This window comes from Synchiropus splendidus, chromosome 13 (assembly GCF_027744825.2).
Source record: "Synchiropus splendidus isolate RoL2022-P1 chromosome 13, RoL_Sspl_1.0, whole genome shotgun sequence".
NCBI classification, from domain to species: Eukaryota; Metazoa; Chordata; class Actinopteri; order Syngnathiformes; family Callionymidae; genus Synchiropus; species Synchiropus splendidus.
Window position 1 is genome coordinate 13,193,506 of NC_071346.1, and position 19,903 is coordinate 13,213,408.

The window sequence follows — 19,903 nt, forward strand, 5'->3', positions numbered from 1 at the left end:
CAAAGCATCTTGAAACATGACCATCCTGCTTTCCATCAAACTCTATTCCTCCAGTATTACAATATATTTTCACGTAAAATGACATGGCTGTCAGGCCTTGGCCCCCGGATCGTGAGTTTGACACATTGGTGTATTTTTATTTATTTATTTATTTCTGAATATAGAGAGTTAAAGTATGATAATTCCAATGAAAACGATTATTATTTGCACATACTTAAAACATAGATTCTTGTGAAGAAAGCAATAGAATAATATGTTTTAATTAAATGAATTAAACATAGACCTTTTTTCCTTTTCCCAAAAATAAATACACAAATTATGTAACAACAGTTCCATGTTGATAATTTTACTTTGTTATACTGATAGGAAAATGTGCATTAAATAAATAAATGTCATTAAATTCTGGAATAAAATTGCAAAGACTCGCTAACTTATAAAACAAGAGACTGGGATTGTTTTTAAAGCCAAAAGAGGCTACATATATTTTAAGCAGAGCATAGATGGAGTTCCAAACAAATTGTCAGCCTTGCATCAGGCCAACAGTGAAGTCAGACTTCATTTTGGAAAGCAGCTGAATAAAACAGATGGAATAGATCTGTCTGGCCAACAACTATCAAGGCTGCTGCGAAAAGTCACAACAGCCGCTGTAAACTCATCAGATGAAACTCTGATTTTCATCAGGTTGGTAGCCTCTGCTAAGCATTTTTGAAATCATCCTAATATGACAAAGAGTTCAAGTGTTGCATATAGTACAGTTTCAGTTTGCATCATCGATAATGCAGAGGTTTACAGCATTACTAAATGACTCTCCTGCAGATCAATAGTGAGCTCTGTTCAGATTACCTCGGCCTCGCTGTTGTCCCACTCCAGCTCCAGGCTGGTGGAGGTCTTGGTCAGGAGCCGTAGGTTCTTTGGAGCATCGATCTCTGAGAAGAACGATAAAGCTGACAATGTTGGGGACACTGAGACCAATTCTCAGGGATAGTTGTGGTCAAGCACAAACAGAATAGACACATTGAGATTCAACGCCGCAGCAGGTCTCTCATTAACATTCAGCCTCACCAGGAGTTTGCGATGATACAATTTCCTAAATGCATGCTAATTCAACCAAGCGTAAAAAATGACTGCATATGAGCCGTGCGATTCCTCCATGATTAATAAACAGCAAAGCGCCGCATTATTCATTGTTATGAAGCCCATAAACAAAATAGATACGTTTTCTATCTTCAAAAACTTTTTTGAAAAACAGTGTGAAAAAAAACAATACTTCATGTGAAATCTAAAAATATCCCACGTTTGGAAAAGCAGTATACCATATAAAGTAAATATTAAATCAGAAATTCAATGTATTACTACGCCAAAGTCAACATATTAATTTCAAAATGTAAGTGAGGGTGCTTAAAAAGCCAATGAAACAAGTGGAAGAGGGACAATTCAAAGCTGCATTGTGACTGCATGTTTAACGTCTGGCTGTTCGCCATCCATGGCAGATTGGGGAGAGGTCTGGAGCTGTGGGTGTGAGGTGAGTGACAAACAACACATCTGCTTCCTGTCAGCCCTCACCGGTCGTAAATTCAATGGAAATGGATCCGCTCTCATTTCCTTTCCTCACGCCGCTCACAGACACCTCGTAGCGAGAGCCGGGACGCAGAACCTACGCAACATAAACACAGTGACCGCCATGGAATCATTCGAGACGCGGTTTCCCCTCCGGTGGAGCTGGGTCACAGCTCACCTGAAGGGAGTACTGGCTGAGCGTGGGCTGCAAGCGGAACGTGGTCCGCGGCCCCTGCCCTCCGGCGAGACCGTAGCGCAGCACAATCTGATCAATCTTTGCCTTGGGTGGGGTCCACTCCACGAAAGCCACCGTGTCTGACACATCGCGGATGATCAGCTGGGTCGGGCCATCAATCACTGCAAGACAAACAGATACTCATCAAGGTTTGTTATTCCAGGGCTCCATCTGCACCAGGGTGTCCTCAGAATGCTAAAATATAGCGTCCTATAAATGTCACCATGCCGGTTGTGCACTCTGTTTACATGTATATATCAGTCTTGATAGGTGTCTCTCTGAACGGTTCAACAGTGGTAAAGGTTTATTTGGATGCTCTGTCTGTGGTATGAACTTTCACGAGAAGTCATCATTCAAATGTGTGGGTAGTGGCGGCTCTGTCGTCATGGTTACGGTTCTGTCGTGATTTTCAGCATCCGTGGTACAGTACAGTACAGGATCCATTTTGTTTTTACTGTCTGACTTATTGCATCAAAGATCCCATGCACTCTAGTTTCACGTAGAGCTCAAGCGGTCCGTGTGAAAAATAAAAGCTTTATGGCAATGCAGCGTGACGGGCTGCTTCTAGTGGAAACAATCTGATTGGCTGAAATTTGATCAGCCTTGAGAAGCTTTCGCCTTCGGTAGAAACTGGGGGTAATGCGTCACCATCCAGGCACGGAAGGCTGAGCTCAGCTGGGGCGAAGCAGTCCACTTGACAACAGTCCAGTTTGCACCATGCTAGTAAGAATGCGTTGCCACGTAGCGGTGGGATGACGAATTGTGACACTGCATGATTTGGTTTAGAGGTAGGATTTAGATGGAAAGTAAGATGGAAGCTGAAATATAACCTCATGGAACACCACAGGTAATCTGAACCTTGAATGAAGAGAAGGTGAGTGACCTTGTCCAAAATGTAGGACCAAACTTGGGCTTTCTGTGGCTATAGTTTGAAACTTAAAATCGTATTTTTTTCAGTATTTCCCAGAGACTTCTAACTTCTTACAGTCTACCGAAAAGGAAGAGGTGAATTTGAATGTGGATGCTTCCCACCTCACGTCTTTGGCATTTGCTACACGAACCACCAATGCTTCAGCATGAGGTCCTGTTTCGAGCAGTTAAGTTTAAAGTCATAACAGCTGCTATATATTCACGGTTGTGAGCACACTGAGGTTGATCACACGACTGGAGATTAGGGGAGCCGGTAAAGCGAGGCATGCGAGAACAATAACCATTACCGACTGTCCAGCAAATTCATTTTTCGTGTCGCGAGGCCTGAAGTTCATTGTTCGACTGGTTTTAGCCTCAAGATGCAAATTTGAACCAGAAATAATTAGAATTCAAACTTTATATTATTTATTTATGGACAAGAAGACACTGGTGCAGAATCATAAACGAGACACCAGGGGCTGTAAAGTTATGAATTTGCATGTCAACAAGAGCACAATAAGGTAATATTCCGAGGCTATTTTTAATTCAAGGCTGCTTCATATTCATGCTGAAATGGTCAACTAAAAGTTTGGAACAAAAATAATCATTATTGACTCCAACCCTACAGGGGAACATAGTGGTGTAATGAGCCACACAGTGTGGCTCACGCTAATAAGGTGCTTAGTTAGAATCTGAATAAAAATTCAATTAAGAGCTGTTTGCATGTTGTTTCAATGTCCAATTCTCTACTTTAGGTTCTGGCCTTTACATTGCCTGGTTACCACTGAATATCCCTGCATTGAAACGCTCCTGTTTGCAGGTAAGCATTCTCGAATTAAATCTTCCACAATCCAACCTTTGGCGACACAAGCTAAAAATAGACTGGTGAACAAATGTAGCTCATGGTGTTTCGCGCCAAATATGGATCAGTCACCAGAAATATTTGTTGCCTGACAGCAGCCTTGTAACAACTCACCGCTGACACACAATACACTTGATATGTGGCATGTAAAATGATTAAAGTCGATTTCTGGAGAACAAGAATAGTTTGGTGTGAAGGACCAGAAGCGCAAGGAACAACATATTTCACACAAGGATGATTCAGCCAGCCAAGTTCGGGAAGTGAAAATTATTTCATGAGCATAAACAGTGGTTAGAGAAGAGCTTTTATTTTAAGAAGATAGATAGTTCATTTACCTACCGGACAGACATTTCTCCTGGTTTCTAGCTGTCCAGACTGACTTAATGGAACATTTTGTTCAGTCAAATAAATCATTACAATTTGTACCAAGCACTGTTTTGCTCAGACAGTTGCAATGGTCGACAGTCTTTTCCTATTACAGGCTGATGAAATACAGCAGACAGTTAGCTCTTGACATTCCTCAGGACCTGATCCTTGGTCTATTAGAAATCTCCCCTCAAGAGTGTCGTCCTGGAAAACAGCCCGAGGTCAACATTAGCCAAGGACCTGCACCAACATCGACTCTGCTTTCTCTTTGACTCCGCTCCCTCATGTCTCCAAGGTAGAATAAATCTTTGCTATGAATAATTAAGCGTCTTCAAATTTGTCTTCTATTTCTTTGTCCAACACTGTCCGGTGGTGAGACGCCGTGAATGATTCATGAGGGATTTTCATTCATTATTGAGCGTTCTCCAATTACATGTCACAAAAGGAAGCCCAAATTGTCAGGGGAGGGAAAATGTTTTGACTGCAGCTGATGTCAAACATCATGGAAAAACTTTGGCTCCATCTAGTACATCTGCCTCAGCAGTTGAGAACTGTTCAGAGCGCTAACTCGGTTGACTGAGGGGATTAGGGCGACTCGCAATTTTAAGACCCTGGGTTGAGATTCAGCCAACCCATCCTCACTTCTGTGGCGTAATATCTTCAAGTTAGGAAAGTGGACTGTTGCGTCCTATACTGACTCCCACGGAAGTCTGCAGCGTTGCATGTTGACGCATTAGGCTTACAATTGAAGCCGATGTTCCACCTTCTGCTGCATATCCTGACGCCATGGGCAATGCAGTGCGTAAAAGAAATACAGAAGTTGGGGTTAGGAAAGCCATGGGATGGCACCCTTTTCGTTCTACATATTTTAATCTCTTTAAACAGCTGTGCGTTTCAGTCACGGTGACTTTCTGACGGCACCGTGAGCAAGGAGAGCGTCTGAACGTTTGCCTGAGCCTGGGAGGAAAATGTTTTTTAAACCATTAAAATATGTGTCCTATGTGTCCACATGCAACGCTGAAGGCTGCCTTGGGCGTCAGTATAGGACACAAAAGTCCACTTTCCCAACGTATATATGAGGCCATGGGCGTGATGAAGAGTTGATTCAGATGCTGCGCTCCATACGGGTCTAGAAATGACGACGCAAGACGCCATTCATCACTAAGGTAAGGACCTCACGAACCCATTCTGCTGGTAAACCATGGTACCACTGTACACTGATAAGCAATGCTATACAAAGCAACCATACCCTAATAGAACAATGTCCCGTGGCTCAAAAGCGGTCCATAAAATTGAACAAGCACGCACGCATGGTTCAAATAACAAGTAGATGCTCACAGAATATGATCATGAACCACGTCACAAATAAATGGTCTGAAAAGTACTCTACAGTGGGCGATGAAAAGTGGCCATCAACCATTGAAATACACGGTAAATGACACAAAAAGGAAGCTCAGGTATTGAATACTAAACAGTTCTCTAAACAGTTCTCAAAAAAAAAAATTGAATGTGAACCAAATTAAGTGAACAGTCACTCCATTAATGCAAGATTATCACCTCCGTCACCAGAGGAAAACAAATGATCAGGTTTTAAAGTATTAGCTCTTCAGATAATCTCCCGGTGTCGCTCTGGCTGCTTTGCGTCTCTGACACAAAGATCCTTCTGGTAATTTGTCACATTTTAATTTGCAGAAATGCGATGATCAATTCATCCTTCCCTCCAGGTTTACTGCTATAATCCAAAATTGGGGTTTCAGAAATGTATTCACACATCATCCCTAGTCAACCCAGAATTATGACAAAGACAGGGTTGGCTTTGTACACCTGAATTACAACTGTTTAGTTACAAAACACACTAGAATATCAGAGAGACGGACAGCATATTCAGTTTACAATGATGGTCTCAATACCACCCGATCAAACTGGTGTGAACTTCATTCATATGACTAGGAATCGAGTCAGACTGGAGTCATGAATTTGATTACTTTAGACTTGATGAAATGCAGACAGACTTCACTTGGACTTGCGACCTTCGACTCAAAAAGAATTGTGAATATTCTTGAAACAAAGAGATCAAACAATGGACCAGTTAACAAAAAATGACACCAAAGAAATGTTTTGATGAATAAATACAGATCTTAAAGGCAAACGTGGTCTGAATAAAAATGTCACTCGGTCATAGAAAGGGTGCAACTTGGGCTTGACTAGAGAGTGGTTGGATTTCAGTTGAGACTTGACATTAAAGAATAGGGTCCTTTGATTCGCATGAAATCAATTTGAATCCTTACTTGTTGTGACAGTCGCAGTCACCGGCTGACTACGACCCTGATCTCGGAGTGCCACCAGGTTCACCGTGTATTCTTCTCCTGGCCTCAGACCGGTCTGCACAAAGGACGTTATTGTGCTCGGCAGTTGTGCCGTCATCCCTCCATCGTTGTCCTGCAATACAAATAGAGGGAAATGTTACAGCACTCTTCAGCAATGTCATTTTCTATGTTTAGTGGTAGCACAACACATTGCCACTCTCTCTAATATATTGACTTTGGAAAAGTGGACTTTTGCATCCTATACTGACACAAAGAGAAAGAAGACACCGAAGGCAGACTTCAGCGTTGCATGTTGATGCCCCAGGCTTTCAATTGAAGCACTTGTTATACATTCGGTGGCAAATCCTGATGCCCTGGGCATAAGGGTTGCAGGAACAGGCCAGCTGTGGGATGGCGCTGCTTTCGTTCTAAAAGTAGCAACGTGCCAATTGCTCCTCAAAGGCTCTGAAACAGCTGTACGTTTCATTGACAGTGACTTGCTGACGGCACCATCGGTAGGGGAAGGAAACCAGCGCTGACTCATGGACCACTACTTTCTCAAATATGGCTCCTGGTGTGTCAAGTCAATGAAATATTGTCATTAAAATGACTGATTCTTCTCTTTCCTTCTACTTCTCTCTTCAGTGGTGGCCACAGCGGATCATCCTCCTCCATCTCACCCTGTCCTCTGCTTCCTCTTGTCTCAAACCTACAAACCTCATGTCCTCCTTCACCACCTCCATAAACCTCCTCTTTGGCCTTCCTCTCCACCTTCTGCCTAGCAGTTCCAACCTCAACATCTTCCTACCAATGTACTGGCTCTGTCTCCTCTGTACATGTCCAAACCATCTCCATCTAGCCTCTCTGACTTTGTCTCCTAAACACCTGACATGTGCTGTCCTTCTGATCTACTGCTTCCTGATCCAATCCATCCTGCTCACTCCCAGAGAGAACCTCAGCATCTGCATCTCTGTCACCTCCAGCTCTGCCTCCTGTCTTTTCCTCAGTGCTACTGTTTCCAAACCATACAACATTGCTGCCCTCACCACTTTCCCTTTTCATCCTTGCCCACACCTTTTTGTCACACATCACACCTGACACTTTTCTCCAATTATTCCACCCTGCCTGCAAACGCTTCTTCACCTCCTTCTCACACTCTCCATCGCCCTGGACAGTTGAGCCCAAGTACTTCAAATTCTCCACCTTCTTTATCTCTGCATCCTGTAACTTCACCTGTCCACTTGGGTCCCTCTCATTCACACACATATATTCCGTCTAACTGGGGCTGACCTTCATTCCTCTCCTAAGACATACCTCCACCTCTCTAGCTTATCTTCCACTTGCTCCCAGCTCTCACCACAGATCACAATGTCATCTGCAAACATCATGGTCCAAGAGGCTTCTTGTCTAACCTCATCTGTCAACCTGTCCATCACCATGGCAAACAAGAAAGGGCTGAGAGCTGAGCCCTGGTGCCGTTCCGCCTTCACCTTGAACTCTTCTGTGACACCTGCAGCTTACACCTGGCATACATGTCCCGCACCACGCCAACATACTTCTCTGCCACTACAGACTTCCTCATACAATAACACAGATATTTTCAAGCTCAACTGAATACTTTAACTTGTGAAGTGATACAAAGAGACTACAAAACCAACTAAAAGACAATTATAAGCCACTCTATTGTAATTCATTATGAGATTAAAGTCCACATTTTCCGCTGACAAATCACTCCATACCATAGACTGATTTCGATTCTGCAGAAGCAGCGCTGTACAATCCATATGGAGTCCTTGCCATTCCCAGCTGTTCTCACTGAGCTGGCGTAGCACTTGAACTTCCTGCCAAATGGCAGGTGTTATACCTACTGCAGCTCGGAGATCCTAAAAGCCAGCGCTAGGAGGTCTGAGTGTAAACCACAACCGGTAACAGCTTGCTTCTCTGCTGCATCACAACTGTAAGTAGAGGCGTAATCCCTTTAATCGCTTCAACTAAATTACCGCAGCCAGCGACAACATGCAAATGTTATGTAGCTTTAATAAGTGGTGTTAAATAAACCCTGAAAAGAAAGCTGGGTTGCGCAACATAAATCATAATAAGAGCACATCTTACTCGTCCTCCTGAGCCGTTCTGCTCGTAATTGAATGTAATTCTTGCCGGCGACAAGGTGACTCTGGCGAAGAACGCCAGGATAGATTGCTCGGTTAAGTGTTCTGATTCCCTTTCCTCAACTAGTGGCAAAAGGTGACAAGAATGTGGAACCGTTGGATCAGCAATAAAAACATTTGCAGAACAGACCAGAGGGATTGGGTTTAAGATTGAGTGATGATAGAGATTTACACGCCCCCATCAAATGCAGCCAGGTTATTGTGTCATTGAGAATTAATAAGCCATAAAAGAGCCTAATGAGAGGGCAATATGAGAGAAATATCACTCCTCATTTAACTCAAAGAATTGTGAATAATGAACACCACAAAGCATCGGTGAATGCAGCACTGATTCATGTAGCTGCCGGCATGAATTACCACACAGTTGAACAGATGTGGATTATATAAACCTAAACCTTATGTAATGATTCATTTTCGCTCTTTTTTTTGGCAGTGAAATGTCACAACCTTTGGTTTATGTCTGTTTCACATTTGAATCACAAAGTAAAATGCTAATTATTATGCACAGTGGCTGCTGGATTCCTCAACATGTGACTGTGGAAGTGTAAGACACTTTTTCATTTATTTATTTTTCATATATACATATGTCTACATATATATAATTCAAAATAAGTGCTTCATTATGTTGAGTTTTAAATAATCTTATTTATATATTTTTTATATGTTATGCATTTATTCATTTCGTCAAAACCCTGGTTATTTCCAGCAGTATAGAACATTGCAACCCTCCTGAACGCATCATCCGATTCACCCGAGAGAGCGAATTAAAGGAATAAAAGCAGTGAAAAGCAGGATGGAGCTATGACATAAGCGCTTCCGCGGACCATCACATGTAAAAGAAACATATTTGTGTATACTTGTGTATTTCAGACTGATCGGCTCAGACAGGCGCAAGTAGCTTGATCTACGGTGGCCTGAAGTGGACAAAATTAAGTCTCAAAAAAGAGGGATTCATGAGAAGGGATAAATATTTACAGAAGCTAAAAGGTTAGACTTCACTTAAAGCATGTAATAAGCATGTATCACAGATGCTTTTATAGTCACCTTATGTAAAGTAAAACCCATTACAATCACCCCCCACACACTTCTCAAAACAAACTGACACCATTGGCGCTAATGTTGTCGACACCATCTTTACCGTCATAGGATCTAATGCATAAAATAGTTTCACTTACTTATGCAGTCTTACTTATAGAAGTAAAAATAAAAATGTCAGCCTAAAAATACTATATATACTAAGAAAATGTTTAAAATAATATCCATTTGTGAAAGGTTATTACGTAACAACAGCAGATTTTTATTTGGGATCATGTCATGGACATAATTATCAATACATTTATCTTATAATCTGTGACATCAATTCAACGACAGCTGAATACAGTCCACAGAAATGTTGAAAACAATGACGAAATAAATGAATCTTAACACTGAGTGAGTACTAGAAAAGGTCTTAATGCAAAAGAGCGAAGTTACTTCCAGTCTTCAACACTCCATGCCAATCGAAGGCTCTTTTTTTCCCGTCCTAGGAGGACGGCACTGGCATATGGTGAGGTTTTCAGCTGCTTAAGATGATCCGTAGGAGGTTTTACATGCTGCGTTCAAAGATGGTTTTCTGACCCTGGTTCTGACACAGGGTAATTTCATTTGCTGCTGCTTGTCTATCTTCCTCGACCACTCCGGCCGTTCTCCTCTGACCTCATCAAAGATTTTTCACTGGACGTTTTTTGGCTTCCGCACAGACCCAAGAGACAATTGTAGGCGTAAATCCCTGTAGATCAGCAGTTTCTGAATGACTTCAATAAGCATGCCGTGTTCTAACTACTTAAATCAACATTTCCCAGCGCTGATGATCGGTTTGACACGGTCCTTACGCCTGCAAAGGATTTAGCACTGTGTAATTGAACACAAGCATTAACAGAGGCTGCATTATAGGATGGATGGTGATACAGCGAGGCGTATGGAGGAGCCAGTATCAAATTCAAATTCTACCACTGAATAGTTTTGCACAGTCCTTTGTCTTTCAAGTTTTGAGTATCTAACAATTTAATAAGTGAATTTCGTGATGTCGCACATTTCTGTGTGAAACAAATATAAATGGATGAACAATGAACAAAACAATTTATCAGATCATTCACTTGTTTGTTATTCCTTTAAGTTGAACTGATACAAAATTATTATTACAAATTATCCATTTGTTTGACACAGTTTTTCTGAACTGAAATAGTCTTAAATTCGCTAATTTAATATATTTATTATTATTGTTGTTGTTCTAACACTATTTTAACACTTGAATTTAACACATTAATTCAGAGCATCATATTCAACTATCGGAGTCAGTGTTGTGTTTTTTTGTAATAAATGAAATCTTGCCGACTAGATGTCAAGATGAAAGAAAGAAGTGAAATACACGGCTCAGACGAACGATGCGACATGTTGGCCTCTGAAGCTAATTACTTCAGTTGCCATAGTTACAAATGGCAGGCATGTCGATGGCATGCATTGACCCACAACATTTCCAAACGCAGTGGTCGGATGATTAAATCCTTGTGAGGCTGGCAATTAACTTTTATAAGCACATAACGCTTCGCTGGCTTCCATGAGGACATTTCATGTCCTGAAATAAATTATTTCGAGTCCACTAAGTTCTTCCTTGACTGAAAAACTAGACATCATGACAAACATTTTGAATTAATTTATTCAATATTATTGTGGAAAAATCATTTCTAAGTTCAACCTTTGTGAGTAATGAGAATATCATTGACAGCAATGGGACAGAAGGTGGCAGTAGCAAAGTGGAATGACCATGAGGATCACTTCTAAACTAGCTTCGAAAACAGGGTCCAACACCGAGACTGACCCATGAAACAAACTGGGCAATGTTCTGAACTTGAACTCATGAACTCCTCACATCTTTCAGTTACATTAAAGCGCTCAAAATGCGCTGTTTTCGTGTGCCAGCCCGAAATTCCGACACCACAGTTGGTCTCAGCTGTTGATTCCCGTCCTCCAGGAGAACGCCTCTGTTGGCACGCAGGCAAAAAGAGCACATTTTGAGCGCTTTAAAGTAAATAATTATTTCATCGGTTTGATGAGACGTGGCACAATATTTTGACAGCACGCTGCGGCGTTGGATAAGCTGCATGGTTCAAACCACGAGAAATAAGTTTCGGCTAATAGTCTGGAAATTACGGTAATTCATGAACATATTATCATAAATCCACTGCTGGGACACCAGTCACAGCTGTAGCATGTAATGCTAGGAACACGTCGGAGCTGGGAATATGCGGGCATTGAGCGATTAAATGTGAACGAAGGGTTTATAATACAGCAGCAACCATTTAATCTGACAAAATGAAACCAAGAAGAAGGCCCCGGATGCAGAGGTAGCCCGTCGCAGACACGCGTGGGATATGTCAAGTAACCTTTCCCTGGGATATTGCTATCTGTAAAACCATCTTACGGTATTGCAGAAACTGGAGTGAGATTCGATGCTGCTAACGCGCCGTGGACAACCTCAAATCCTTCAGATTCCAGATGGCTATCCAGAACACGTGAAAATGCAGATTTCAGAATCTGTTCTGAAGTAGTTTTGCTCTCAGAAATATCTATCACATGGCAGATGTAATACTTGATCATCTTGATAATACACGAAACAAAACCAATTCCCAGTCGACAGTCGACTCAAAACACCCTCAGTTCCAACACTGGGGCTAAGTCTTCTCCTGCACTCTGGCTCTTTCCTAGAAGCCAGCCAGTCGTGTGTTCGCTCACAGAGGCCTCGGCTTTCATGCCTCCTTCCATTACAAGATTGTCAAAATTCACAATCCCCATTGCAGGATTAAAGCCACATGGGGGCAGAACAGCCAACTCATAATTTGATTTCCCCGGCGGCTGAAACGAGAGGAAGAAAAGTGCGGAAAGATATACGGTGATGTGGATGGAGGAAGAAAGGGATGTGAAAGAATGGAGGTTACCTTCAGAGGAGGACAAGCGACTGTATTGAAAGGTGGGGAGCAAAACAAAGGTTAGGGGAATAAAAGAATGGGGCGTCCTGCAGAGGATGAGTGCTAGGAAGAAGAATATTGGATACAGAAGGAAGAGAGGGTTGCAGTGAAATTAAGGGTCACACATTCAGGAACTTAAATCCTTGAGAGGACTTGAAATAAATAAGGGAGTGATCTTAATACCAGATTTAGAGCTCTCAGCCCGCTATGACAAAGACTATCTCCCCCAGAGGAGAAAACCAATTACAGGGAGAGGGCTTGAGATTAGAGTGCCAACCCTACCTGAGTTTCCTGCTTGAATTAAAAAGAAAAAGGTTTTGATTTCTGGCTTGGGCAAGCGCTTTCGTTAAACGACGGGTTAGTCTTGAAAAAGGATTGAATGGATCATCCCCCGTAATAGCCAATAAGCTAAAGACAATCCGCCTGTCTCATTTGATACGGGTCTGGAGTTCAACTAACCCGCAATAAAAGCCTTAATATATCCACTTTAATCTGCGTCTCGCTCGGACAGCAAAGTGTTTTTAAAGGCCTTTCAAGGGTTACATTTAGATGGACTGGCGATCAGGCAGGTTGAGCATACCTTGGGGATGAAGCTGATCTCCCATCCGTCGAACGAGTAGAAGAACGGTTGCCACTGGACCTCCACTGACGTCTCGGTGATGGATTTGAAGACTAAACCGTCTGGATTGGAGAGGTCTGGAGAGGAAGCCTGAGATGTATTATTGTTCTTCTGTGACCCACACAGCCCATAAATCACTCCCCTATCTCTCTTCTTCGACAGTCGTCCTCTCTGGGGCTTTTAATTCTCTCTTCTGTGTACAGCAATTGTTAATTCACTTTACCATTCACTTGTTTATTTATTTCATGTAATTCACAACAGACACGACAGAGCTATTTTTTCTTTACACTCAGCATTGCTTTGAGAGATGTTTTAGTTTCTACTTTCACTTTTAAAAATGTAGGAAAATGTGAAGAATTTGTATTAATGGATGTAAATTCATGTGATGCATTTCTTGTTGGACTGTATAATGTCAGTCATGAGCATCAAAACCTTCACTTGAGCACTACTTTTTTTTTTTTTTTTTTTTTTACATATGTGTTTGTGGGACTCCAATGAATAAGAAAGATAATAAATTAGAAAATGTATAAGTTATTAATCATGACTCCAGACTGATAAAATTCATAAAAGTTCAGTCTGTATATAAACTGAAACATAAGGGTGGATGTGCTCCAGCAATGAACTCTTTGTTGCAGAAGTGGAAGTTTTTTAAACTTAAAATTTGCATCCATAAGTGCAAGGTCACTTAGCCCCCTTCATCACTGATGCTTTTATGATGAGAGCACATTTTATATATATAAAAAATAATGGCATAATATCATATTAATAATGAGTTAATAAAAAAAATGTTTATCTTAAAGTCTGAGCCTTAATCCATGCGTACTCAAACATACAATTCTTCTTCTTCCTATTATTATTATTATCATAAAAAAATAACATTACCATTGCATGAAATAAATACAGACCGCATGCGGTGCCAAGAGGCACTTTGCCCTCCTTTCGGCAGTGACTGTCACATCACTTGTGGATTCTTGTGGAATTTTTGTACATGGTTTGTTGAACTTTTATTACTGTGTCACTCCATAAAAAAGCCAACTGACTGTATTTACATCATATCTAGTAGCTTGGACAGAATATTTTTAAAGTTGAAGTGGGGAGAGAAGTGAAATTCCAAGTCTGGACTTGTTTTCTGGGGCGTCCTCATGAATCACTGAACCGAATGATAAGTTGATTAAAAGCCCTATGCATTAAATCATATCAGCACAACAGACATAATTCCCTCATTCACTTCGACCACAGCCGCTCTAATGCAATCCTCTAATGAAAAATTGCGAAGCCAAATAGCAGCCAAAACTGCACTAATGAAAACAAATGGCAACGGCAGACTGCAAAAGTGCTGAGTCAGTGTTCTGTTTCTGTTTTTAAAAAAGTCATCACCAAATTAGCCAAGAAGCATGTCACCACAGAAGAAGTTGACCCGCTGCTGAGTGAAGACTCGAAGAGCGTTTACGCTTGTGTGTGTTTTTGCCGGAGTGACACAAAGCAGGTGATACAGGTGGGAACAGAAACTATTGGGCAGAGAGCTGCTGCTGATATTATTGGCACTGAGAAACGCCTCTTTTAAAAGCAACAGTGCCTCTCTGCGGGTTTTTTCTTTTTTAATTTGGGATAGTCCTGAGACGTGCAAACTTACAGGTGGAGACGGTGATGCTGGCCGGGGCACTGATGCTGTTGTTTATGACGGCAAACACGTTCACATTGTACTCCATCCCCGCGTCCAGACCTGAGATGGTGCATGTGGTGGTGTTTCCAGGAAGTCTGAGCTCAAGTTGTACTCCTGACAGACCAAAAATATTTAAACATAAAATACTATTATTATTTGGAATTTAAATATTTAATATTTTACAAAAGGTTCTTAGTGTAATTTTCATTTTATTATACTTAGCATTTATTTATTTGTTTGTAAACACTATGTAGAATTTCCTGCAATATTTTAACAACATCACCTCTATTATTGACACACTTACCTCCAGGACTGCTTGGAGTGTAGGTCACCAGAAAGTCGGTCAGCACCACTGACCCCTCCCACTCCAGGTCGATGGCTTCGTCCGTGACACCTCGTATCTTGAGGTTCATAGCAGGAGCCACTTGAAAAAGAAAACAGGACATGTTTCAAATTAAACCTCAAAAAAAAAAAAAAAAAAAAAAAAAAACAAATTTGATGAATCATAACTTCTATTAAGTTTTTTACAATCTGTTTTTCATCACTGTCAGCCATGAGTCAGAAATAAGCCGTCTCAAATCTGGATTCTGAATTGAAGCGAGATTAGAATATAAGCAGATTTTTCACACAGCACGCAGAGTGTGTCAGTGTCGCAGATTGGAAGGAGCATGTGGCGCCAGGAGTGTGAACATGAGAAAGAGCAGGCAGAAGGCTGGAGTGGAGATAGTGAAGGCAGACTATAAAGCACAGAGGGGGAGCTGAATGTCAATTTGGAGGCATAAACAAGAGGCTTTATGGCCGTCTCTGCTTAAAAAAACAATGAGGGGAAGGACAAATAGAAGTCAGGACAGAAGATTTGCCGAAGACACAATGAGTGGCAGATAAGAAAACAAGTCACCAACTTCCTGTAAAGTGCTTGCAGATTAATAAGTATTTTGCAGTTTGGTTGGTCCACAAGTAGATGTGGTTTTGGGTTATGCTATTTTCTTGGTGAAGCTTTTTGTAGCTACCAGAGGTGAAAGCAGGGGACACACTGGACAGGTCACCAGGCCACTGCAAGGCACATAGAGACCAACTTTGAACTGGAAAGTGCACAACGGGACCATACAAACTCATTGTTGTAGAGTTCACAAGATAATTCATGGGGGACGGAAACAGCTCTTTGGTGCGTCCTGAGAATACAGGCTATTCTCTGGTGACCATCATTATCCATCACATATCAACAAGTGGATTTTTCCGTCCAATGCTGACACAGAGATCCGCCTTTTGTGTTGGATAAGGACAAAGAAGGCCTTTCCTGCTTCCCCTCAACAACAACCATCAATAAGTGATGCAGCAGCAGCAACACATGATCAACTTCAGATATGCGAGACTAATTCTGGATTGATATTGAAGTGCAGATGCACATACTGCATGTGTACATAATGCATGCAAAAGCTGAGTCAGAATGAGTGGACATTATGAAGATTTGGCATCTAACTGAGCGCTATATTGTGAGGAAACCGCGATCGAAGGAGGCAGCGGCAGCTGTAAGTGCGTAATAAACAACCTCTCCTCCTCATCAACTCTTCTTCACGTGATACACAACTCAACAGCACAACCTCAAGTCCTCCCACGAGACTCTTTGGACACTTCAGTGGCTATTTCAGCTGCTTCCACACACTCGACAGATGGCCCAATGCTGAAAAGTAGCCTGAAACAGTGAACCTCCACCGGGGGGAAAACTCCAGCGGCATTCGCTTAACTTGGCTTATTTCATCAATCAGACAGAGCTTCATCTCGTACACGCGGGGAATAATAAACTGGTGGCCATATGATGTGAGCCAGAGAAGCGGGGATTTAATGGCACTATGGTGGATGTTGACCTGGTAAGCTGCAGGAAATACAAATATTGGATCCAGGGGGAGGATCGGTGCGATGAGAAGTTTGTCAGCATACAATATTTTATTGAACAAATAATGGAAAGAAAAAGCGAATCCAACCTGGCTGATTCTGAAAATAGATACAACCATGACGCTACAAAAGCAACACAAATATTTGCTCAATTGAATCAAGTACTGCTGCAGGAATGTGAAACTCCAGGACTAAATGTATTAAATTTGACACAGAATTTCAAGGTCCAATGATGATGAGAAGATGTTAAAAAAAGAAAGGGACATTTCTGATTTTGGAGACCAAAGAACATCTTCCCAATATGAACTCAAAAAGCACTCGACCGTCAGTACTGTTTTTTTTTTCTCTGTTCACTTTATAGTGGATGCTTTCGAAGAATTTTATGTATTTGGAGATCGACATTAGAATTGAAGGACCAAAATAAGGATTTTAATAGCTGCATTAAAGTCTAAATATTAGTATTAACTGTCTTTCTTGAGCAACAAATTGTCGAAAATAGATAGATAGATAGATGGATGGATGGATGATGGATGATAGACGGACGGACAGACAGACAGACAGACAGACAGACAGATAGACAGATAGATAGATAGATAGATAGATGATAGATACTTTATTGATCTCCGAAGAGAAATTCCCATTTCCAGCAGTCAATCAAAATAGTGTTAGCTATTATTGATATTGTCAATTTTATTGCAACCAAAAATGAAACGTACAAAATTTGATGTAAAATAATATTTTTTTTAAGTAGGGCTTTCAATAGATGAAAATTTTGAATCACAGTTATTCACGCTAAAGCTGAGTTAACTAGCAACAGAGCAACTAAATCACACATTTTTTTTAACAGTTCAGTATCAGTTTAAAGAAATATTTTCATACCATGTTTTTAACCTTTTCAGCGACACATGTGGCCAATAACATCCTAAAAAAAATGACACCATTTAAATGAAAAATAATACATTTGTATTTCCATGTGGCAGGACAATATTCGTATTATTCATCCCTGCTCACAACCTTCTCAGTGAGAATTTATCGTTCAGATTTCAAAGTCCACTTCCAATTAGTGGATGCTCAGCTTTCCCTTCCTCACATCCTCAAAACGGTGGAAACTAAGTGGGCTATTGTTTCCACAGAGAGACTGGCTCAAGGTTATTCCAGAAGCTCGCCTGGAGTCCAGAGGTCTCATTAGACATCATCAGTATTCTATTACAGGCAGAAGCGCTGCTGACCAGCCAGCTAAAACTTTGACGGCAAATGTGCAGCTGACATTGGAGGTGAGAACATCATCAGAGGACTAATTTACCTTCAGGGAACATCCTATAATGGACAATCCCTCACCAATTTGCTCAACTGGCTCAGTGAAACTGAACAAGTGAGGTATGATAAGGTCTCGGGGAGCATTTTAATGACATGTCATTTACACAAGTCTATTTTTACACTCAAACATAGGACCACCTGACAAAGAGCAGCACAGTGGTTTGTCAAAAGATGTAGTGCAGGTTTTTTTTCTACTTACTCTAAAAAAAAACGAGTGAAAATATATTTAAATTTTAACACTAAAACTGTTGGCATAACCCCAAAGTGTGGGCTCAAAAAGGTAAAAAAATAAATAAAATAAAATAAATAACAAAATTGAAATAAAATAAAGGCAGTTTCAATAATAACTCCAGACCAGTTGGGGGCAGTATTGTAGAAGATTGCTCTTTGTTCAATCAACATTATGACTTCAACGTATTACGTATTAATTCAGCATGGAGCATTAAAAGAAACATTTATTATACATGTCGCAACATGCTGGATCAGAAGTGTGGGTGATGCTAGCTCAAACTGCTATATAGAACAACAGCGTCTCAAGCTAGCACATAGCTGACAGAATGACAATAACACACAGCATAATAAACGTGCCCAATTGCTTTTCTTCATTCACAGTTTCTTGAGGCAAAAAGCTACTCTCTCCTTGGTTTGTCACTACGGTTCACAGGGACGTTGGAGCAATACGAGGAGACAATTTAAAATGTACACAAGTTCAGACAAGTCCCGTAAAATTTCACGGGTCATGTAAATACAAAGACAAATTTTGAAATTAATAAAATTCATACCGCGAAATTGAATTTTCAGATCATGTCAAATTATGAGACAGAAGAAGCCGTCATCATGGCTTACATGGCATTGTTTTTCTGTCAATTCGGTTTTTCAGCGAATGAGGAGCCACATTTAGAATGAAAGTCCTCTGTAAATCAGAGAGATGCACCCTCTCTGAAACCCTCCTCTTTTATTCATTTCGGCTCAATAACATTGAATATTGAGTGAGATTTAGGGTAATTTACGACTCAATTTTTGCCACGGCCGTGAGAGCTTGAAGGCTCCTGATGCTAATCGGCCGAACGGAGAATAGCACGGCGAAATTATCTGGGAATGGAGGCGCTTGATTGTGCGATTAGACTGTCAAAAGACAAAGCATCACGTCTCCAGTTTCACCATGACTGATGGAGAGCCACTTGATTGGATTTTTATAACTACACTTGCCGCTCTGTGGTTGGTCACATGACGTGTGTCCATGACATTAACATTGTCAGATTCCAGATTAACTGTTGTGCTGTAATCTGGGTTAAAAAAAAACAATATATTGAACAGCGTGATCAGATGTGAATCTTAGATGAAGCATTGAATATGAATTTAATTCAATTTTAATATTAATTCAAGCTCGCTCAGGACATATACAATAATGTGGCGGGGCATATTCGGCCCCTGTGCCTTGAGTTTGACACATGGTCATCATTTAATAGATGGCTTTCCCTGGTTTGCAATAGTCCATGGGATTGAATCACTCACGTGGGTTTCAAACAATGGAAAACACCTGACACCTTCAAACTGACCGGAGGGCAATATGTCAATCAAACTTAAGTCCCATTTTCCCCGCCCCTCCCTGCTCTCCCTCGCTCTATATGCAATGGGCAAAGAGAAAAAGTCAGGGAATCAATGCTGCACAGCTCTAGAAGCGTGGCATCAGGGAGACTCTGAAGACTTCAACTTCCGTCATGCTAGACCAGGCCCCCTACCTTCAAGTAAAGAGCGTCAAATACAACCAAGCATGGGGCGAGCACATTAAACTCACTGGAACCAAATGCATATTCATTGAACAGTCTATAACCGGCCCCACTTTAACAGGGAACACTCTGAACAAAGTCGACCCAGAATTCAATACCAGTCTCCCTTTTCATTTATGGAAACTAAATCGAGCATTTGCAGCTTATGTATTCAGAAAGATGAACTGAGGTTGACTTTATAACATTTAAAGCAGCCTGTCAAATGGCCTCAACA

General features: G+C 41.1%; 1 protein-coding gene across 10 annotated transcripts in view; it reads right to left on the reverse strand.

The window, feature by feature from the left end:
- The window catches only part of tnr (tenascin R (restrictin, janusin)), a 173,428-nt gene that overhangs the window by 57,329 nt on the left and 96,196 nt on the right, over positions 1-19,903 (reverse strand). For 9 of the 10 annotated variants that reach the window (XM_053883868.1, XM_053883865.1, XM_053883862.1 and 6 more), the window contains 7 exons: positions 14,994-15,113; positions 14,660-14,803; positions 12,988-13,103; positions 6,218-6,368; positions 1,736-1,914; positions 1,564-1,654; positions 844-944 (listed from right to left, as the gene is read on the reverse strand). In XM_053883868.1, the coding sequence (XP_053739843.1) occupies positions 844-944; positions 1,564-1,654; positions 1,736-1,914; positions 6,218-6,368; positions 12,988-13,103; positions 14,660-14,803; positions 14,994-15,113 (902 nt within the window). The remainder of the gene's footprint in view (positions 1-843; positions 945-1,563; positions 1,655-1,735; positions 1,915-6,217; positions 6,369-12,987; positions 13,104-14,659; positions 14,804-14,993; positions 15,114-19,903) is intronic. The other variant, XM_053883864.1, reaches the window with a different exon arrangement.